Genomic DNA, 22,994 nt, shown 5'->3' on the forward strand with positions numbered 1-22,994 from the left:
AAGAGACATCGGTTTCCAAAACTGAGACAGCTCTTTTTAAAAAGTGGGTTGAAATCATCAAGCCAAAATATTACCAAGATTTATCTGTTGAGCAGATATAGGTACAACAGGTATTATGTAGGTGATGCTCATTTTAGCTGATTTACCTATTCGAAAATTAGTTTGTTTCCCCAAACCCAAAGATAAAAGCTATAAGTTATTGTATTCAGTTGACTCAAATAGATGTGAGGAGTTGAAATATAATTACCATTTCCATAAGGGGTATGTAAACAGAAATGTACTGTATTGAATAAACATTCATTTTCTAATTTCTTACAAACATATCTCAATGCTTGTGATTTTAATGAACATTAGATTTTTAAGGTTTTGAGTGGATGGAGGAGTTGTATAAATCTGTATCAAACATTCACATACATCTGCTATTATTGAAAAAGTATTTCCGATATAATTTTTCATTTTAGGTCGTGAGCTCACGGAGGCAACTTATGTAGCAAACCAGTCTTCAATAGCCTTATTGGTGATATAGGCGTAAATGTCGAGTTTTATGGCGATCTCACCAATCAGGTAGGAGACCGATTTGCGACTTAGGTTGAGTTCGGCTTAGCGACTTTTCGACTCTGAGCACGTCAAGTGTATTTCAATCGCGTTCGACTTCGATCTCTGAGTATTCCCTTTTCTGTTCGGGTCATGACGGAGCATGTTCTCCGATCACGCTCGCACTTCCCCGAGTTTGCTTATAGAGAACGATGGGGATCTGTCAAGTGTGAAGTTGTAACTGCCGTCAGTGACAAAAACTAACGAGTACCTCATTGAAAAACTGCCCCTGTCGCCATAATGGAAAACAGAATGATTTGTTCGGACTGTGCAACTGAATATGAAGCAAAAATCTCGAAGTTATTGATATTAGAATGAGAAAATTTGAAGATGTTTTTCAGATTTCAGAAAATTTTTCTGCGGAATCATTAGAGAATTCAATCTGATATCGAAGACAAAAGTTGGTACCATTTCAGATGCCTTTACTTTCCTCTTCCTCATAATCCAAAAAGAGTTCAACACCAAATCTTATAATAGCATGGTTCAAATTCATTTTGCACTTTCAAATATCAGATAAACTTTTAAACAAACAAAAATCAAATAGTACAAATAGTAGCATATAAATAAATGACTATGATATTACTATTTATTTCTTGGTACATAATTAAATCACACAAGCAAGCAGCACCTCTAGTTAATGGTGACGGCAAACTGAGCTCAGCACAATGAGGTCAGTACCCAGTACCAAATTTCTGTTAAACGTTGGTCGTTGTTTTCTTGAGCTCCGAGGAACTGCGGGAATCTTGAAAGCACCCAAAACAATTTTCAAATCTTCTCATTCTTACATATGTCGTGTTCTACCATTTCGAAATGATCACTAATTGTTTTTACAAATTGCACTTATCGAATGCATATTATGCATATTACGTCGTTGGTTTTCACCAATATTTCTATAAAATTATTTTCGGAGTGCCAAAATAGGACGCGGCAAAAAGTTGTCAACTCGTCTTGACAACCATTTGAAACTCCTAGGTGATGTCGACAGGGAACTCCCAATACGTTCGGGTTTGAAAATGACCGGGAACGAGATCTAATAATGACGTCACGTTCCCCGTGCTCTCTCCGTTCGATCTGTAGAACTTCAAGCCGAACTCAGCCATAAGTTGCTTTCGTGTGATCACGGCATAAAATCAACAAATAAAATAATTCGAATTTGCGCCAAAGCGCTTATTTGAATTTCGCGCTAAATTCGATTTTTTGTATCGATAAGTTGGGTCTCTGTAATTCGTAGTTCAAATCGCACCGTGTAGATGGCGGCGGCAAACAGCGTTTTTCACCATATTAGGGAAGTGTCGTATCTATATGATTCTGTTATCTGTGCTTTACGCCTATTGATTAAGAGCCTCAAGTTTTCTTGTTATGGGTACTGTACTATTTTATTGGTAAGTTGATTTCAATCAATGTCCATGAAGGGCCTCAAATTCATCCTTCCTATGTATAAGGCATATTCAAAATCATATACAATAATGATACGCACTTCTGAACTTCCATCCATTCCTCAATAACCGCAGCAGTTACTTTCAAGGCTTCTTCCCAATCATCTATCATTTTTTCAAAAGGCCCCTTGAAAGGACTGAAAGACAGCTGCTGTGTTAAGACGATATGATCGTCAAGCATTTGCTGTTGTTCATCAGTAACCTTCATGATGAAGGTACCTGTGAAAGTAAAAAAGAATCATGCTTTTAAAAAGAATTTTTAGAAAATCCTCAACCATAATCTTGCACTTATTCTTTATTCAACTTTATTTTCTGGAAAATATAAATGATTAACAAATTTAAAATTTCTGTACTGCAATCTAGACTAATGAAGAAACAAACAGAAGTTATTAAACTTAACCATTAAGTTCATTTTTTATTTCAACAATGATTATTATGTACATAAAGGACATATTTGTTCATTAGGTGAAATCGTAATCATGAATAAATGAGAAAGAATGTTTTCATTGTTTTTTGTATTCGCAATTAAAATGAACTTTTCTGCGAAATTTCATTTGAGCATGTTCTTAGTTCTTATTTTCAACTGAATTAGTACCTTATTCGGGCAAATTCAAGTATGCTATTCAATTTACCTGTACTCTTATACAAAGTTAATTCCAAATCATTAGATTCCCATTCTGTTTTCATCTTCTGGAGGGTTGTTTCAACTGCGTATTCCTTGGTAGCCTCTTCAGATATGGAACTGATAAGTTCTGCGTATTGCGTGATACCCAGATCAACGAAATATTGATAGGTTGTGGCAGGACCAATATCCACTTGAATTCCTACGTTAGAGTCAAAAGTTAGAGTGAAAGAACTTTCAATTAGTAAATAAGGAGGTCAAAATAGGAAAGAATATCTCTTCAACAGAGTTTGATTGAATGATATATTTTTGTTGAATATTCCAAGGAATAGTGTTATCTGATAAAATAATAAAAAAGATAATGTGAACAGTACGTTCGAAAAATGTCAGGAGGGGGATATTATTACTCTAGACTCTAGGCAATGACCTAATAAATAGTCAAAAGTAATATTATTACAAAATTATTGATTTTCAGGCTCTTGTCCTCAATACTCAAAAATATAACTTATATCCAGAAGAAAATATCATAGAACATTAGAGTATCATATAAGTAATCTATAGGTAGGTATTAATTAGTTGCATAGTAATATTTAATGTTTCATACTTTTGTTAAATTTCCATTAACAGGCTTAACCTGATCCTATCAACAACAGCTTAACGAACTTTTCATCTCCTCAATGTCTTTTATCGTTCAGTGAATCAATGCTTATTATCGTATCGTTCGTCCCATACTTTTTATCTTCTTACCTGAAGCTTCTGAGAACTTTTCGAAGTGTCGAGCTCTCATTCCAGGGTTTTTCAGACTCAAGATCAAAGGTATATGCGGCCTAAATTGATCTATTTCTTCTCTTACATTCTGTGCAACTTTCTGTACGGCTGGAATATCCGCAAAAGTTCTCGTCAACTTTATCATGGTTTTTTGCATTTCGGTACAGGTTCTTTCGATTGATTCTCCATCTATGAATTGCAGAGGATTGCTCATCCATATTTCATAAGATCTTCCCCAATCTGAAAGTATGAAATTACTCTTAATCGACTATTCATCACAAGAATTATTCCAAGTAAGACATGATGTACTTCTTGAAGAGTAGTTGGCTTCATGACTTCAATAATTGAATCAAACAACACACAGTCTTTATTTGACTTATTTGTGATCATGATGAATGAAGCTTTCACACAACGGTTTTCAGATAATGATAATCGGTTCACTGAGACCTCAGTGATCTCAAAAAGTGTCATTTTTAGGTCTCTTTTTGAAATTTTTTTCCGTCCTCTTTGAGGAAATTTACTTCAGGTTGTGAGAGATTACCTATGACACATTTTCAAAAAGGTAGTTCAGCCGCCTATAAAAATAAGTATTCATTCAATTCTCCTCCCCTTCAAAATATAAGGGATCCGATTATTTAAAACGAGAGTTCGCAAGTTTATACCAAATATGAAACACTTCACCGTAGGGGAATTTTATAATTAATATTGTGATTCTTTTTGACTTTGAGACTAACTTATATGGAAGGTAATTTTTCCAATTGGTACAAGATATATATCTATAGAAAAATGTTGATCGTAGCTCGATGAATCAATGATGAACATATTCTTGAACATAATTCTTTTTACCAGTATTATGTGCAAAATATTTTCTTCGGATTATAGTTTCACAGAATTTCATATTCACCTGAAGCTGTCACCCATAAGCTTTTGTAAGGTTCGAACTCTTTGACCAACTTATTCAGGTCGTCAAAGGGTACAACAGGTTGACCAAAAAGCTTCTGTCTCGAATTCAGCAGTAAACCGGTTTCTTGCGCTTCTTTCATGTTTTTCCAAACCCTCCTCATATCGACAGCAATTTCGTGAATCTTGAATGTAGAAAGTAATTTAATTTTTAAAGAATCATATGAAAGCTACATAGTAAGTATTTCAGAGGGAATCTTCATCTTCATCATGTCTATAACAAAAAACTAGTGCCCACTAGAAAACAGATAAAAGAAGCAAACCGAAACAATTGCACAACTGATAAAAGAACACTATTTGCCCGTTTCGACTGATTGAGGGAAAGACCCATTGACCTGGTAGTTTAGCCGATCTTCATAAAATGGATCCAATATCTTTATTACTTGAATGAACATGGATATCCAAATAAAATTTTCACAGTACAGAATTGGACGAAAATTTAGCCACTCGAGCAAATGGAGCTTGTTGAGACAAGCTTAATTTTTTTACCTTATGACAATGTTCAAAAATTCGAAGAGCAAATCCAGATAACAGTCTCTTTCAGTTTGAATTACAACTGTGGATCAAAACTTCAATGAAATCATGAATAAAATTTGAAACATTTTAGAAATGGGGGATTTTCAAATCAGATTTCAGGACATACCCTTGCGAAGTCCCTCAACGTCTGCAGTTGAACAACTTGCACGGTAAGGCCTTCTATCTTCTCCTGGAGAGCAAATTCATCTGCTACTTGTATCTTGAAATATTTCTCCTCTTCTTCTTTCAGGAAAAGGTCAGTTTCTTCGATGGTCTTCACCAACTTATAGGGCCATCCGATGGCTTCCCATTTGTTTTCGAAATCCTCTTGAGGTAAAGCATACCAAAAGTATTCCAATACATCGTATTCCTTTTCAAATTTGATGATCATTAATTACAATGCACAATTTTCCTTAAAATCCTAATGGATACTTTTATGTAAAAGATAATGACAGTCAAATTTTACTATATGCATGTCAAACTGAAGGTGAGTTTGTGATTTTGAATATCTACAATAACTATCTTCATCGGGTCTCGATGAATATTTCATAATCTAGGTGGATTTGACACACATTTTCTATTGAAAGAGCTCGCAAAACAATATTTTCATTTCCTTTCACAACTGAATACGGATAATTAAATTAAATTTTCACAGAACATGATAACGAAATATCAATTTTGGTTTATTGCTCACAGTTTCTCAACATTTCACTAGACAATTTAGCATAATATCTTTCATCGAATCAGCTTATCGAACGGAAGAACAATTTTTTAATTAAAAAAATGATAACTTCAAATTCTGCTCATACAAAAGGTGTGTTTTCTTATGATCTGATGATAATCTGCTTTTAACTGATGTATATCAACGATTATGCGATAGTTGTATTGAATAGTTTGAGCGAGGTCCAATTTATTATTACACTCTACCTGGTTATACATGAGATGGTATGCTGTGAATTACAAATAAATATCAATTCAAAAAGCATTGAAGATATTAACATGTTGATATTATTGATATAAAACGGTATTAAAGCTGAAATGAATCAGTGGTTCAACAGATACTCCGTACTGAATACAAATTTATTCGGTTTTAATGATCCTGAAACGATTTATTTAACTTGAATGTGAATAACTCATATGGTTTTTCTATGAGTCAGTATTTACTAGATGAGGTATTGCAGTGAACAAACGCTTATATTGATATCACCAAATTGAGTGCATGTATCCATTACATACATAAAATAAAAAGTTCAAAGTCGTTCTTATTATTGTATTCTCAGTTCTCATTGAAATTTCGTATACTTATGTTCCTAAATCGTAAAAATTATTGAAATCTGCAATATATGAATATTGCCCACCGCAGTTTTACTATCATTCATAAAGATATGGGATATAAGAAACAAGCTCACCAGAACGTATCGTTTGGTGTTCTCCTCGAAAGATTTGACGGTCATAGGAACTGTTTCCATCCAATCTCTCATATCAAAAATTGCTTCAATAGAATCTGGCTTCTCATTCAATTTCAGCTGTATAGTTTTGTAATTGTCTATCGACTGTGGAAAGATGGAAATTTTTTAACGCGCGAAAAGATAAAATAGTGGATGGATTACCTCTTCGATCAGATCCTTCATTCTTACAGCAAACGTATCGAGTAATTTGTTGATTATATCTTGTCGTTTATTCATCAAAAAATTCTTCAAAGTATCAACGCTCACCATAAATGGTCCTATGGATATATTGCTGGGTAGTGTTGCCTCAAGATTGTTCTTTTGTCGATAATGATGAGTTATTTCTTCCTTATACTCAGATGCCGAATGGTTCGCAGCCTTATAATTCCTTCAACGGAATAATATCTCGTCAGAATGAAAAATTTGTGCGACGTCAACTTACGTTATATAAGCATTAATATCCCTATTGAAGAGATCCAAATAGGCGAAAAACTTCTTGGCGTAAGCTTTCAGTGGTATCAATGCTTTCTTATAAGCAAGTACGAAGCGATCACGTACTGAAGATACTTCTTCTGATAAGAGGCCTACTGAAGACAGACACAGGTCTTCCGGAAACCGTAGGTTTGGTAGAAGATACGGATGAACTTGCTTTATGAAATGAGTTTGCCTGATGCCATTGTCATAAAGCTTCAGCAGCGTTTTCTGAAACGTGTTATGTGCTTTGAAAACTACTCAAGAATGGCAAATGAAGTGAAAACCGAAAAGGAATACGGGCTCGACAATGGTCACTCATAGATGACCCATACCCGATAATTGTCTTTATCATTTTTAAACAAGCTCTGTTCTATTATTGTTGAAAAAAGTTGTACTTGAAGCAGAACAACTTGAGTACTCGGACTTAAAAGACGAAATGTTTGAAATATTCAAGCTTCATATACCTATTCAACAATGATTCTGTTGGAAACCGAGCAGTATTTTATGGTTTCTAATACTGAACCTCGACAGCTGGATTAATATTGGGAAAATTAATGTTCCAATGATTTATATGCATGATATAGAAAAATTTTCGACGTGGAAGATTTCATTATCAATGAAATTAAAAGAGTGCATTTTTTAAACATGAGAATTGCAGTGGAGTTCAAGCCATTTCCCTCCTGAAAGTAATCTGATGACAAAGTTTTATAACAAGATCCTTTTGATGACTGCAGAATCAATGCGGATTTCCTATATAGTCCATGCAACTTTCATCCATTATGAGAAAATATACGAATGAAATAGGGTGCTATTCGCTTAACATTCGGTAACCGTTCGTCGATTTTTATAAATATTAATTTCAAGGTATACGTGAGGGAACGCTACTTCACTTAAGCCGTAAACCTTACACCAACGTTAAGGTTGAAAACTGAAGTATGCACATGCGTAGATGTTGAACGTTTATAGCAGCACTTAAACTCTCTATTTCTAAAGTTAGGCTAGTATCCTCCATATTGGTCAACTATGCCTTTCTTATGAGATTAGGATTTACTTGGATTCCATCTTGATTATGTTTTCTTTGGACATATGAACCACTATGAAATATCGAAAAACCTTTTGTGTATTGAAATTTCTTTCAAGAATTGTCGAGCATGCGCCATTGCACTTACTTCAAACTGGTCTGGATCCGTAGAGAAATGAGGTCCATCTGATTCTAATCTGAGGATGAGGAGGAACAAAGGAGCTGCGGGTGGTTTGAAACGACTGGCTATCAAGTCATCTCCCCATTCATAATCGTCGTCTATTTCCATACAAGGCTGGCACGGAGTCTCCAACATATTTATCCATATGTTAATAGAATTCAGAACGAGAAGTCTCAGAGTATACTGCAAATCATTCATCCATTATTTAAATATAATTCTGCAGTTGATTTCATGAATTTTCTGAAATATTGGGGTTCTTCACTTGGAACATGTCCAGTCACAACTATCGCACACGTTCTTCTCGAAGTATATAAAAACGCATATACATTAACGAAATTAGCGAGAAATTTTATATGCTAAGAAACTTGTTCTCACATGGGTATTCCAAAGGAAAATGCAAAAAAAAGTTGTTCTGGCTGTATCCTCAAAAGTGAACTGAATAGAAGTTAACACCTCGACGTGTAGCCTTGTTGTGATCCTCATGAGTAGTTTGAAATGTAACTTATATTATGGTGAAGCTAGGGAGATTTCAGTCATTGAAATGAAATAATATTTTAATGGGATATTAGATATTTGGGCTATTTGCATCATTTGGACTGGCAAATGCTAGCAAAACTGTTGTATATAAAAAGCCAAAATGATGGAAATAGCTCTCCTGTCCTGCATATGGAGAGAATTCCTTCTTCATGTCAAATATACATCATTCCGTATCATTGTTGGCAGGTCCTAAAAACAACAATTTTCATGTACCTGCATTCTATGTTTAACCAGCTCCATAAACCTCGTCATTTTCGCTATTTCATATATTTCGTACTTTTTCTCCTGCATGTCGAACCAGCCCTTACCGACATCCCTCAAACAAGCGCGTATGTTGAAAACGATAGAATCTAGCCAGGGTCCTCTCAAATGTTTTATCAGCTGAAAAATTCATCTACATTTATTCTCGAATTGGAATTGAAAATGAATTTAACGTACTTTATCCGAATCAATGGTAAGTGAATTGACTAAATTGAATTTCATTGAATCTAATATAATCTTAATATGGGAAAAAAATGCTTTGCTCTGGTTAAAAAAGAAGGTAATCCTTGTAATAATAGTTCAAAGTGAGGTGGCATCATTATGAACGAAAAATATTTGTATCTTTGCAATGCAGAAGAATATTCAAAGAATTTTTGATACTGCATGCTCCACTGTTTGAGGTGTTTCATTAGTTTTCGGCAGAAACATATCTATTATTTGAAACAACCACATTTAGGTAAGCGTCCATAGTTTCGCATCTTACGCAACTCACGGAGAACATCAACAGGAATTCGATACAATATGTTTATTACATGTACAAAGCATGGAACGCTCTAATTATATTGAAAAGCCTGAAATAAACTCACATTGCTCGTTATTAGACTTTGTATCGAATCAAACTCCTCCAACGAAACATACTTTGCACCAAAACTGGCGGTGAAGAGCGACATCGTTGATACCTTCATGCATTCCTTCACCACGTACTCCATGGCTATGTACGTTTCTGGTATCACGTATATATTCATCCACTTGAAGTATTCACGCTTCTTTTTGAAGTCGATTACACCCGTAACCACTTTTTCTGTTAGACAAATCCAAGTTGAACTGAATTGGCAAGATGGAGAACGTTCCACCGAAGAAGAGCAGATGCTGACCATGGTTTCGGTATCATTTGACCCCGTCAGAGCACACAGCTCCTTCTCCGATGGAAAAACACTTGAAATTGATGGACGTGGACGAGGTCAAATGAGACCGAAGCTCTGGTTAGTATCTGCTCTTCTTTGGTGGAACGTTCTCCATTTGGTTGTCCTGACGATGGCAAATTGACTAGTTCAATTCAGATCGTAACATTTGTTGATATTCATATCTGAATTAATTTTTATTATTGCTTTCATTGCCTCATTATCAATAAATTTAGTAACCACTCAAGTTAACATAATAAATCTAATGGAAAAGTTTTTTGTCTCATCGAAAAAGTTCCATGGTAAAAATTTCAAAGATAGGTTCAAGTTGAATAGTATAATATAAGTCCAATCCTCTGTTGTAAAGTTCAGAATTGAAATGAAGCATAAGATCAAAAAATCTCTGATGCAACTCCAACTACCCGAAAATGAGAGAAATATAGGCCACCAAATTTTTTCAGAATTTGGCTTACCCCTAGGTGCTGGCGCCGATTCAACCATTTTCTGAGGGACCATCGATATTGTATCCGTTTGGGTATTTTGGATACTCTGCAAAAATTGCATCTCTCCGTGTGTCCTTTTGTAACTCAAATTAACTTCAGTTTCCAACTGGAATTGAACGTAAAATAATTACACAAATGGATATCCGTTACATAGCAATCATAAAATGTACCTTCTGAAGGAGTTCTTGATTAATGTTCTTTGTTTGACTCCTGGTTGCTAGAGTTCTTATTTTCAAAACGCTTTTCTCGTCCAAGTCCAAGGTTCCGGTTAGAAGCATGCAGTCCAAATAAAATTCGTATCTGAATTTTGAGAAATAATTAAATCCTCAGGGTTATAAACTGACGAAATATTGCACTGTGAGAATCACATATTTGCAGAGGTCTAAGAAAAATTGTCCATATTTAATTCCCCCATTTTAATACTCATAATTCATAATAACTTCAAAGCTTGAAGCATTACCATCTGATGGTGATGGATTTTTGAATCAAATTTCATTGAGTTACCACCAGTTCATTTCGACAAACAGCTTGGACAACTGTAGACGGATGAAAATAAGGATTTTTTGGAATCTACAACTCTAGAAACGTAAACTCTGGAAATTTCAGCAGGAATTGGGGGACCCTTTCATGCGAAAAGGATAAAATATCATCATGAAACATTATGAGGTTTGTACCCAAAACATAAAAGCGAAACTAAACTAACAAGAACAATATTTTGTATTCATGTGTTCTCTGTATATTGAAAATTAATTCTTTCACAGATAACTTTAATAGCAAATGTTGATGGAAATACAACCTATGATTTTTGAAAACACCAACGGTTTTAATATCCAACTAGATTGCCGAAACATATTTACAACTCTTTGGAAAGGAAACAGTTGAAGCCTTTATTTGGATATTTCACATAATATAGAGATAATTATTTATGAGTATATGTAGATTTATCGATTTTTCTTGTTTTAGTTGTGGAGTTTTGAAAACCGAATCATTTTCAAAATGACGAAGGAGAATGATATTCCAAATATTTTTTCAACCTTGAAAATCATCCCCCGTTGAATTCACTTAAAATTAAACCAAATCTTTACTCTATTAATTCTCAAAAGTGAAATTTTATCATAGTACAAAGATATCTCATTCAATTTTTCCATGAAGTAAATTCGTCATGACCATTTGTGCAGTTATCTGCACATAATAATTTGCATAGTTGAAGTATGTTAACAACTTATGCCTGCAGCATAATCATTAAAGTAACTGTCATAAATTTACAAAAACTTATCCTACATTTGAAAAAGATAGATAAGAAAAAAGTAGAAGAGAGTAGTTTCAAGATGGCTTCGAAGTGCCAATCAGAGGAAGGGAGGATAAAGGTACTCGCTCAGGAGTAGAGGTAAGTTCGTTGGATGATGAATCCACTGAGGGAGGAACTTCATTGTTCATAACTTGACGTTCATAATATCTATTTTGTAGGTTCGTTATTGAGCATTCAATAAAATACTATATAGTTTTTTATATGCATGGAAAAAATCCACCATCTCAGAACTTTTTTCATGAAGAAATTACATCTAATATTCTTTTATCCCTATATGAGTGTTATTAATAATAAATATTGTTTTGATGTAAGTGATCACGTTATAAGGACCGAAATATCCGCAGTTTTTTTTCGGACTATTCCTTTAGCATTATATTCAATTCATTATCTTTTCGGTAGTTTCACAACATCGTTTTTTTAAAAGGCCCACCTTATTGTATCCTCTACTTGATTCCTCAAGTCCACTGCTGCCTTGATCCTTTCGCCGAAAATCATTGGATTTTCAGCGCTGAACATGATGTAGATGCGAGGCAAGTTGAAAGTTCGCTGGGAACCATCCAGTGTCAAAACTGACCATAGTTGGCTTTCTGGTAAATAATCTGTAACTGCAACGTTTATCCAGTCATAGTTCTGTTCTTTGGAGGTTTCCATCGGATCTTGAATTTTCAAGAAGGCTTTGCCAGGTATAGGATGTCGGACTCCTTCCACAACGCCGTGTTCCAGCCAAGATTCAGGAGTCCTGGAAAAAAAATGGTTTAGATATCAGGAATCCAGGAACATTTGTATCTATGGTGATTTAGTTATTCCAGGGTTTGAATGAATAGTTGCAAAAAATTCAAGAGATGATTCCTTGTCGAAAATTAGTGTGAGGAAGGGGTCCTGACCAAAATTTTCACCTGGTTTCAAATTTTTCATTGTCGAATAATTCGAGCGGTAGGAAATTCATTGCCTGCATCGTATTCGCCATATAAGGTACAGATGAATCAACCGGTATCAAGGATTTTGGAGATACTTCCAGATCCTGCAGGATGTCGGCAATGTTCTGGGCCTGGAGATAAATAACTTTAGAGTAGTAGTGGATTTCGAAATACAGTTTTGAATTTACAGCATATTGTCGTCTTTTTCTCTCAATGGCTACATTTCTAGGCAAGTCACCAATTTCCACTTGATGTTGTAGCTGCACTTTGGGTTTGAAGGTCTCAACGGGAAAACTCTGCAATTTAGTTTCAGATAAATTAGTATTGGTTTTTCTTGATCACATTCAAACCCAACATATGAAATTATTATTCGATTGCTCGGGATATTTCTTGGAGAGCAGACAAATCTGAATCTCTTATTAACCTCAGAAGACTCAGAAAAATTTTATTGAATGAAAATTTCAACACGAAATATTCATTATCAGTCCAATGTACAAATACTGAATCAAGATCATTATGTCAAAATTTTCAAAATTAATGATTTCGGCATGAAAAAAATGATTAAAAATTGAATAAAAGACTTTATCCTCCTCGGCTTTTATCGGAAAATAATGTGAATCAGTTAGTAGTAAACTATATAGAAGGATCTGAAATTTAAGATCTCAGGCTTAGTCGAGTAATTTTAGAATTTGAACTGATACTCAAATCAAGCAAATAAAGAAAAATATTCATTTTTTTCACAATAACAGAGCAACTGTAGATACCATCAATCCCCCTGAAACATTCTCTGGTCCAAATATTCGATGGCGAAGAGATTTCTAATGATAAGCAAAAATATTGAAATCACTAAATACCACGAAAGGGGTGGGGATCAATTGAAGCAACCCAAAAGTCTGAAAACAAGACACCCTTCAAGAGTTATTTCTATTTTTTTTTCCTGAAACACCTGATGAATTTTTCATGAACAAAGTTACAAAATGTCGGACATATTAAATGGTTCCTCCAGATAGTCTTCAAAAACTATAACAAGGTATACTTAGAACAACCAGTTTTCTGCTTTTCAACTGAAATAGGTTAATTAAATTGTTATATTCCTATTCTATATCCTTTTCGTCCTGTTCATTGCTAATTTTCTGTAGTATGCTGTTGTAATTTTCTGTTAATGTGAAATATTGTGTGTTATTTTGATAACATTGATCAGATTACAAATGCTAACAATGAAAAGGATGTGCAATTACATCAGATTGTCGAAGCACTAAACCACAGGTTCACAAAATTAGTTCAAGATCATAAAGCTTGATCAGGGAATCAAAGCTTGATTGACCAACAGACGTCAATTTGTTTTCAATCGATCATTCAGTCATGATCATTCAGAATATCATTCTCGCATCGAATTATGATGTTTTTACCTCCAAAATTATTCTCAATTGCTACTTGTTCAATATATTCAGCAATGAAAAGGTTTCATTTTTCGTTTTAGAAATCAAGTAACTGTCAAATCGTTGATAGCACAATCAAAGTTTTATGAAACCCGCTGTTAATTGTTTTATTCATATCTTTGTTTGTTTTTTCCGTATTCTCATATGTTATAAAAATGAATTCGAAGGCTCTGCAACTATTGCCAGAAACTGTACTAAGCGTCAAAAAAGAACCTTTAATTTCAAAATTTGTGATTTTTTTTAGTCCCGCTAGGGCATACTTTATATGTATACACCCTGTACACCTTTATGTAGTATCAGACATTTCCATATACAATTATGAAGCCCCTTCAATTTTGAAGACTCCTCAAGTCGTAAATTGAATCTGAACGGAACTTTAAAATCAAAGAAATGAAGGGACTATAAAATTTATCATGACACTACAGACCCTAATAAGTATTTAATTATCAAAAACAACACAAAAACTAACTATTATTGAACAAAATTTTCGTGCTCTATTCCAAATATCACTTTTCGAAAACGAAGTGGGCCTTGACCCAGATAAAAAATGAGCATCGCATAACCGTGGTAACATGAAATATCCTATATTTATTTTTATGAAATGGAAAATGATGAAGATAAAGCATACAAATTTTTCGTCCTTCTACTTACTATCTGTTTATCTTCCAGGAAAGTGATCCATCTTTCTGCCGGAGCCAAAAATAAAGGTTTGATCGGCTTGACTAGCTTCGGCAGAATGGGTGCGTCCTTTTCCGTTTTGACTTGCCATATAAACTTGGTCCTTTTAGGGGCTCCCGGAGGTAGGTCTTCTTCGACTTCTTGTTTATACCTCAAATTTGTCGCTAACTCCGAATAATAGCCCCTGCTTGTTCCGTCTCTATTTTTCCTTTTTTTGTCCTTATCTTTATCATTTTCCATTTTTAAATAATGACAACTCAAGGAATCTGAAAATATTATGGAGACGGCAATTTTTTGTCGACTGTTGCCTGGTTCCGGAAAGTTTAAAAGTTTCTTTCATCACATCGCCGGGAAGATCACAGAACCCGAATAGAATACAATAATGTTCTCTTCAAGGCAGCGTATTTTAACTTGGAGTTTTTTGTTCATTATTTCAAAGAGTAACAGTTGTTACTCTTTGATTATTTGCAATAATATATACTGAATGGAAAACAAAAAAATATTCAGTGTCCTGCAACAGGACTCAAGTATTTAGGAGCCCCCAAATGATGGGGGTTTTACTCGAACGTTGCGTATAGTGGATAGTTAAATTAGATGGTTTGTTTAAGCTAATTTCGTAAATTGTCTGATTTACAGTATACAGAAATTTCTCTATTCGATCAAACAGCTGCTTCTAACCACCCACGTTAAGCTGCGTTTACATTAGCGAAATTTCCCTTGCGAAATTATTTCACGAGTAAATTGCAGCTAAAGAAACCGAAAAATAGTTGAATAACCAGAATATTCACTGTAACATATGCGATATACGGTTCAAAATTAGACAGAAAATGTCGGAGAAGAGTTCTTCCCCTTTACAGAGGTTATCCTCCATAACAGAGAGTGAAAATAATTTCTGGTCAAATTTCATGGAGTGATTCTACAGGTAATTAAGGATTAAGGCAATAAGCAACTAAATAGCTCCTTATTTCTGAGAAACTGTCGTTGAGATTGAAGTTGCCCATGCCTACCCCTCAAGCGACGCCAATGCCAATCTGAAATGAAAGAGCTATAATCTAAGATCAATTTTATTGATCTGAGCGTTGATTGATATTATATGTTATTATGTATTGTATATATATATTGTATAATATATACAATATTTCATATATTGTACAATACTTCAATCAACGGATCTGAGGCTGAAACTACAATGTAAAGAGTATTCTATGGATCAGTGTTTATTTTCGATGCCTCTGAGAGAAAACGTCAAATTGTGAGGTTAGGTTAGGATTGTTAGGAAATTTTCTACACATTCCAGAACAAACAGTGAAACATAAAGTAAGTCGGTGTGTTCTGTGCAGTGAAACAGTGAAGCAGTGAAGCAGTTGCAGTAACAACAAACGAACAAACTGTAAAACAAGGTACCGCAGATAACATATTGTGAGCTTCTGAGCATCGTTGGAATTTATTTGATATTCAATAACAACGGAGTGCGGAGTAAGTTGTAGTTCCATTCTTCACAAAAGTATATAACAATCCTTGCAAAATGTCTTATATGTTAGCTCATTTGCACAACGGCTGGCAAGTGGACCAAGCCATACTTTCTGAAGAAGATCGTGTTGTGGTAAGTATCTCTTATACTTAACAGACTTTAGTATCGGGAGAAAGAAGTCGAGATTGAAATATAGCTTAGTTAAATGGGATCTCTTATACTTGTATACAAATTGAAATATCGGTTGCCTACAATTCTAAATATTATGAATGTAAGAAATCTTGGAAATATCCAAGATTTCACACAGTGTACAATAGTACACTGTGTACAATAGTACACTGTGATTCCTGATCTCAATTTTGCTAGGTCTCCTATCTGTTAAATCTTAGGTCATGTTCTATGTAGGTTTGGCTACTGTACCTTTATAGCAGGCACACTTATTTATCTAACTGTAAACGAAGAGCTCTTAGCCATTAATAAATTTATTTCCTTAGGTAATAAGATTTGGACACGATTGGGACCCTTCATGTATGAAAATGGATGAGGTTCTTTATAGTATAGCAGATAAAGTGAAGAATTTTGCTGTTATCTATCTAGTGGATATAACCGAAGTACCTGACTTCAATAAAATGTGAGTTTCATTTCAATTGTATCTGATTGAGAACTGCTGGAATTTCTTTTGTTGTTGAGTCTGAATCATTCATGGTTCATTCTCTACTTTTTCATATATCAAGTATATGCATCATAAATTTATTTTTGCAGGTATGAACTGTATGATCCCTGTACCATTATGTTTTTCTTCAGAAATAAGCATATTATGATAGATTTGGGTACTGGAAATAACAACAAAATAAACTGGCCATTAGAAGATAAACAAGAAATGATAGACATTTTGGAAACTGTTTATAGAGGTGCTAGGAAGGGCAGAGGTTTGGTAGTTTCACCCAAAGATTACTCAACCAAATACAGATACTGAAGATTTTTCATGATGGTAGGTAATCTTTGGAAGTCAATAAAGGATTTTGATTGGTCGTTGCCTAAAATTGGCAATATGATTGATTATAATTTCTGAAGAAAATACTTGAATGTTGTGATTATTTTATATTATGAAACTAGAGAACTTAACTATCTATATTTGTACATTGGGAAATTTTTTGGTAATGAAAATCAGTAAAATCGAACTTCAATCAATTTGAATTCAAGTTATCACTGATTATTATTTATTTCAAATTATCTTGAGTGTCCTGAGATCGATTCTAAAAGTCTTTGTGTATCAATTTCAAGAAGAATTAAAAACATTTTTTAAACATTTAACCTGTTTTTATCAACAGTCCGCAGAGAAGGTACCATTTGCAACACTTCGCAACCTTTTTCCCTGAAAAGCTTATTTCGAGTTACTTAAAAAAAATAAATATGAGGATTTCAGGAAGATAGAAATCAGGTGCAATTCTGTTTAAGGCCAATTGGAAGGGTTGCGAGCCTTATTTTGCTATGCCAATGTGTGCTAGAGTGACGTAACCTTTAACAACACCTGTGTTCTTCCAATCTCCTGTTGACATGAAATTCTGCAGTCCTGAACCTACATATCGTGATCCATTTCAGACGACTCTATCTGTAGAATCTCTGAAAAAAGAGTAAGGTGAGATCGCAAAAACAAATTTTAAATAGGTATTAAAATTTTTTGAAAAATTGTTGTGGGCTCACTACAGTTCGCAATATGAATAGATGAGAAATGTGGTGACAAAGCCTTTTGATTTTGGTCGTAGTCGATCCAACTGTTTTCGAGCTTCATGAAATTCGGATACCTATTCAGAAAATTTTGCTAATCACAGTATGGGAATTATCCGAATGAATATCATTTCAGGTTATAATAGAGGAAATGTTCTTTTCGCAAAATAATCGCGATGTTGTCGCATCCTATCTAATAGTGGTAATTTGGGTGTTTATCCTCTACAAAATATTGGGCCCTTCTTTATAGAGTCCTTTACAGTGACTTTATACCCCTGGGGGGTATGTAGTCACTGATTTGAGAAGACGCTCAAAAAAGTAGATTTCTTTTATTTAAATCACATTACAGTGACACCTGGTGTCAATTTCTGTAACTAGAGTTAGTACTTGGTTTTTTGCATGGCATCAGTGGTCCCAAAGTTATTTGGCCTAGCACCACCCTTCCTAAAAAAGTGCGAAAAAATAGGTAGTATTGCCTTTTAACTTTTCATTTGTGCCCTTTGTGCTTCGTGTTAGTTTCTTTTTCAAGATTTGTTTGATATTCCAATGTAATAGTCAATAAATTTTGACAGAAAGTAATTGTGATATATGTTGGGTTTAAATGAAACACTCAAGTATTCTGAAATGCCAACGGAATTTAATATCTCACAGGGAAATTCATTATAAGAAAATCTATACTTTGTCAAAAACATAAGAAATATATTTAATTATGATTATTAATAAATAGTTCTTTTAAAACTAAGAATTCAACAGAAGGAATAATAACGCTTAAAACAGTTTTCGAATCCAAATAAAATTCCTATATAATTTATAATATACAAAAATGTATTTATTTTTCACAGTTTTGTAATCAGTTTCCTAACAAATTCGCGTAACATATATCTACTTGCACAAGTACATTAAATTGTCCTTTGTATTTCAATCTCGTGATTACTAATGTTATATTATTTACACTTTTAATCTATTTGTACAAGTCTGAAAAGACAGCATTCATTCTCATTAAATAACACAACATCAAAATCTATATCTGGATGAGCGAAAGCTCTGATAAATATTTCTCAAAAATTAACAATTTTCTTCTTCATATTTTGACACAAATAATTTTTATTATGGAATAACTTCTACATAGTTTGCAGGATACAAACCCACCCTACCGTCTTTGCGTCCTTTGCACCAACCTTGCTCATCTTCATCCTCGAGTTTTTCAAAAACGTCACCTGAAGAAAACAAATACATAAATTGAACTTTTTTCTCGGGTTAGATTCATCGGAGATGTGGAAAAGTAGTTATTGTGAAAGTTGACGAAAATTCTGAAATGGTCTTTCAAAGATGATGGGATTATTTCCACATTGAGCATTTCATCAAAATTTAATACTACGTCATAAAAGGGAGCTGTGAAAATAATTATCTCAGTGATTTCATTTCGTGTATATTACCCTGTGACGATAAGAGTGTTTCACGCAAAGTGTCCCGTCTAGAAGTATCAAGAGAACTGAAGGAGTTTTTTTCAGATAATATCATCATAATATTCAACTAGAACATTTTGGGGCTTCTCTGATACTCAAATCTCTATTTTCTCGAGCTTTTTTTGGTCTTTACCGACCTGATGACTTCGAGAGTGTTGCTTGTGCACTCGTTTGGTTTCTTTCGCGGCCGGCAAGAATAAACAGCGATACAACTTCCCAACCCTCTGAATTCGCTCTTTTTTTCCACTCGGTGCTTATGAAATTAGTAAATGTGTACACCAGGAAATGTTTCAATATTCAAAATATTGCCGATTCAATTTAATTGAAAATTATTTAGAAATTGCTAAGTACCGATACGAAACACTTTTGCAATATTCTTTGGGGATCATATATCACCATAAAATAGGTGACGACGCTCAAATTTTACACGAACCTACAAAATCAAGTACTTATAGTCTTCAACTTAATCTCATTTGCGTTGTTGGACATATTGGGTTGCGCAAAAACAAGAAACAACTTAAGGAAATTTTAATCTTCGCATACCTTGCTTAAAACTGAGCTCATCACTTTCTGCTCCCTCGTAATCATAAAGAGCCTTGACTGGTACACCTGGTTCGCCGTTGTCAACCAACGCGTCGCTTTCATCCCATTCCTCTTCCTCAAAGGGATTCGCTTCTTTATTTGTCCCGTTTCTGCATGAATGAAGGTTGATTGTAGCAAACGCACACTGTGGATAGATAGTTTGTTTACTCACGTTATTGTGGATGATCGATTGGCTGGGCTTTCCGCTGGATCCGTTTTTCTGACTTCATTTTCCTGGTTTGTGGCCGGTATTGTTGTTTTGCTGGATGGTACAGGTCTTGATTTATTGTTAGCTGAGAATTCCTGAAACCATATGAAGATGTTTTAGAAGTGAATAATGCTTTCGTCTATCGAAAAATGGTCTGTACGCTTTTGCCCGGTTGTTAAAATGGGCTCTATTTGCTTTATAGTAAAATCATAAAGGGTGTTCCACGCGAAGTGTCCACTAAAAGAATCAAGAGAACTGAATGAGATTTTTTTTTCAAGTTCTTCTGTTATAACATAGAAAGTTTCCATTAAAGGTATAGGGTTTTTTTAGGTAACTCCCTTTTTTTACAAAGAATAGACTAAACCAATAAAAAATATAGGTTGTAATTTGTAAATTTAGAGTTTTAATGAATTCTCATAAACAATCCGTGCATTCAAGATCCGAACAGCAAATGGTGTGTTATAATTCTACATAATGAAAAAATTGAAAATGGCTGAAAAACAGTTTGACTTCCCATTTTCAACATGTTCTTCAAGAGAATCCCAGTAACTCATAAGTTGAGTTTTTACCCAAGGTGTAGTAGAAATTGGCATCAAATCATCTATCTGATGACGTGAAGATATACTAGGTGTGCCATTTGAATTAAGACATAGGAGGGGGCTGTTTCCAGTATAATGGGAAATTGCAGAGGTCTGAAAATATTCCTGGGAGTAAGTTCATTTTTGAAAATCTTAGCATGCAAATTTTCAGCACAAAATTATGATTAGTTCTCCACAAATCTCTAAATGGGCAATGCGGTGAATCACCCTGCATACATTTAGAGGACAGTTTACGTGAATCACCCTGTATAACCTGTTGAACAGCATTTATAGGCCTCAATGTATCGGTTTCAATACACTTTTTTTTCGTAAACAATTCTGGATTTTGTTATCGAATTTAAATTCTTTTTTTGAAGTGGAAACAATGTATCAAGATACATCTAATATCCAATCTGTAGTTTCCGAAAGCAACTTTTTTATTTCATGTAGATGTTTTCGTTCCTACCAAAGAGGTACCCTATAACACTTCCTATTAAGATATTTTGAGATGAACCAAATAAAAAGGAATATTTATTTTTAAAGTAATGTTAAGAGCTTAAACTTTGGTTTTTGCTATTTACGAAACACACCTGATTAAGTTTTTCTGGGAAAAGCCACAAAAAAATCAAAAGCATTCAAAATTATTAAAAAAAATAAATAAACTAAAGCATACATGCACATCTTCTCCGACAGGACGTTGGTGAATTAGCGTAATGCCTGTAGCTGGAGCATCTTTAGACTTGCCCTTGTGAATGTCCCTGAACTCTTCAGTGTATTCCTATAGAAACATAACAAACCAAACACGGAAATATTAAGATCACACTCACATGCTTCGAAAAAAAAGGGGGTGAGTACAGATAAGTAATATTCACCTCGAATTGGGGCCAATTCATTGCCATGCTCACACCGTGGTTGTTGGACCACCATTTCAAGTCTTTCTCAAAATCGGCATTATTGATTGTATGGTTTAATTCTTCGTATATTTGGCTGAGCGTGGGATCCTGAGAGATGTTGAGATATTTGTGGATATCGAACAGGGTGGCTTTGATGAATTTGAGACGGACTGCTTCCATTTCTTGGCATTTCTCGAATTCACCCGTCATGTCTTCCATATACTTCGGATTGTACTGATTGATCTCAGTAAGGGCAGCTTCGTATTTGTCTTTACATTTCTGCACCTCCTCCTTCGATTTCTGAACCCTATCTTGCAGTTTCTTCACCTGGTAGTAGCAAATATCAATACAGAATAATGGATAATGGGCAAATTATATTGGTTCTTGTTTTGAGAACTTGAAATGAAAATCTATTAAGTTGCAAGTTGCAATATATACAAAACAAAACAAATTATCAAGATATTAGTGTATTCGAAAAGAGTTCTTTTAAAACATCAAGCAAGAGTGAGAAAACTTCAAATGCATCATCAATTACGAGGCAATAAGCGGTTGCATCATTCAAGGCATTCACAAGTCGACAACAATCTTTGATTAACAAAGTTGATTAATTAAAAAAATTCTGAGGATAAAAGCGACCAACAAGCGTTGGGTAGGTTCATGTTATTGTGTCTTTTATAAATCTTCTTCAATTTCCCGAGAAAATTTCCTTCAATGAATGTTAATATCCTTCAGTGGTGATATGGAAGTGCGGTATGCTAGAAAACTGACTATTATTAACAATATTGGCTGGTAGAATTTAAAGTTTTGCGATCATCAATGTCATAGATAGCTTGTCTGCCCCTCAAATGAGCATGGATAACCTACGTCATTCCGAAATGCCTAATAAACCGAATAATGGACAGGTATACATGGTTTAATGGTACTAACAATATACTACCATACCTAAATTTGAAATGAAACTAAAAAATTCGTGTAAGGATTTTCTCACATCTTGCCGCGGTAAATCGTTGTGAAATGGATCGATTAGCCCAAGGAACTGGAGAAACACGATTACTCTTCATTTCAAGTTCCGCAATAGAATGAAGAAGATCCCTAGTTCCACAGCGCGTGATACAATCAACTTATTGCAGTCGAGACGATTTCTTCCAATGTCCAATCAGATAAGTTTGATTCGAGTAGAATCTGAATTACCTGCACAATTTTCACTAACATGAGTTATTTAGCTACGACGCTATCACAGTAACATCGTCAGGAATTGCTTCATTAATGGCACCAGACGAGAATTCTATGTCTGCTGAGCATTTGTTGTATGTAAAGCACAACTCCAACGAAGACTTCGAAATTTTATATGCAAGAAGGTACAGAAAAACAACAAAATGCTACTTATTTCCAACTACCAATGCCTTGAAAGATCATCAAAAAGGATGCATGGATATCTGAATAAAATATTTCATCCATGTAATAATTACTGATTTTTCCTCAAGCAAACTGTATTTTATATC

At 34.3% G+C, this 22,994-nt stretch overlaps 3 protein-coding genes across 8 annotated transcripts in view; 1 reads left to right on the forward strand and 2 right to left on the reverse strand.

Moving 5' to 3' along the window:
* Positions 1–14,854, reverse strand: part of LOC123310527 (dynein axonemal heavy chain 1-like) — an 88,633-nt gene extending 73,779 nt beyond the window's left edge. Inside the window, exons 1-17 of the mRNA XM_044894027.1 lie at positions 14,540–14,854; positions 12,638–12,745; positions 12,429–12,580; positions 11,963–12,271; positions 10,394–10,523; positions 10,194–10,329; positions 9,406–9,620; positions 8,771–8,938; positions 7,988–8,203; positions 6,787–7,046; positions 6,507–6,732; positions 6,306–6,449; positions 5,024–5,266; positions 4,325–4,505; positions 3,400–3,660; positions 2,663–2,854; positions 2,072–2,249 (exon numbers count right to left, since the gene is read on the reverse strand). Of these exons, the coding sequence (XP_044749962.1) occupies positions 2,072–2,249; positions 2,663–2,854; positions 3,400–3,660; positions 4,325–4,505; positions 5,024–5,266; positions 6,306–6,449; positions 6,507–6,732; positions 6,787–7,046; positions 7,988–8,203; positions 8,771–8,938; positions 9,406–9,620; positions 10,194–10,329; positions 10,394–10,523; positions 11,963–12,271; positions 12,429–12,580; positions 12,638–12,745; positions 14,540–14,806 (3,386 nt within the window). The 5' untranslated portion in view covers positions 14,807–14,854. The remainder of the gene's footprint in view (positions 1–2,071; positions 2,250–2,662; positions 2,855–3,399; positions 3,661–4,324; positions 4,506–5,023; positions 5,267–6,305; positions 6,450–6,506; positions 6,733–6,786; positions 7,047–7,987; positions 8,204–8,770; positions 8,939–9,405; positions 9,621–10,193; positions 10,330–10,393; positions 10,524–11,962; positions 12,272–12,428; positions 12,581–12,637; positions 12,746–14,539) is intronic.
* Positions 14,855–16,016: 1,162 nt separating this feature from the next.
* LOC123309477 (thioredoxin-like protein 4A) lies at positions 16,017–17,348 on the forward strand. The gene is made up of 3 exons (XM_044892620.1): positions 16,017–16,169; positions 16,532–16,668; positions 16,800–17,348. The coding sequence occupies exons 1-3, from the start codon at positions 16,092–16,094 to the stop codon at positions 17,011–17,013; spliced, it is 429 nt and encodes a 142-aa protein (XP_044748555.1). The 5' UTR covers positions 16,017–16,091; the 3' UTR covers positions 17,014–17,348.
* A 1,032-nt stretch (positions 17,349–18,380) lies between these two features.
* The window catches only part of LOC123309423 (protein kinase C and casein kinase substrate in neurons protein 1), a 31,281-nt gene continuing 26,667 nt past the window's right edge, over positions 18,381–22,994 (reverse strand). For 4 of the 6 annotated variants that reach the window (XM_044892537.1, XM_044892540.1, XM_044892539.1 and 1 more), the window contains 5 exons: positions 21,472–21,819; positions 21,273–21,377; positions 19,986–20,116; positions 19,775–19,923; positions 18,381–18,982 (listed from right to left, as the gene is read on the reverse strand). In XM_044892537.1, coding sequence (XP_044748472.1) covers positions 18,873–18,982; positions 19,775–19,923; positions 19,986–20,116; positions 21,273–21,377; positions 21,472–21,819 — 843 coding nt within the window. In that variant the 3' untranslated portion in view covers positions 18,381–18,872. The remainder of the gene's footprint in view (positions 18,983–19,774; positions 19,924–19,985; positions 20,117–21,272; positions 21,378–21,471; positions 21,820–22,994) is intronic. The other 2 variants (XM_044892541.1, XM_044892542.1) reach the window with 2 other exon arrangements.

Source organism: Coccinella septempunctata, chromosome 3 (genome assembly GCF_907165205.1).
Source record: "Coccinella septempunctata chromosome 3, icCocSept1.1, whole genome shotgun sequence".
Lineage (NCBI taxonomy): Eukaryota > Metazoa > Arthropoda > Insecta > Coleoptera > Coccinellidae > Coccinella > Coccinella septempunctata.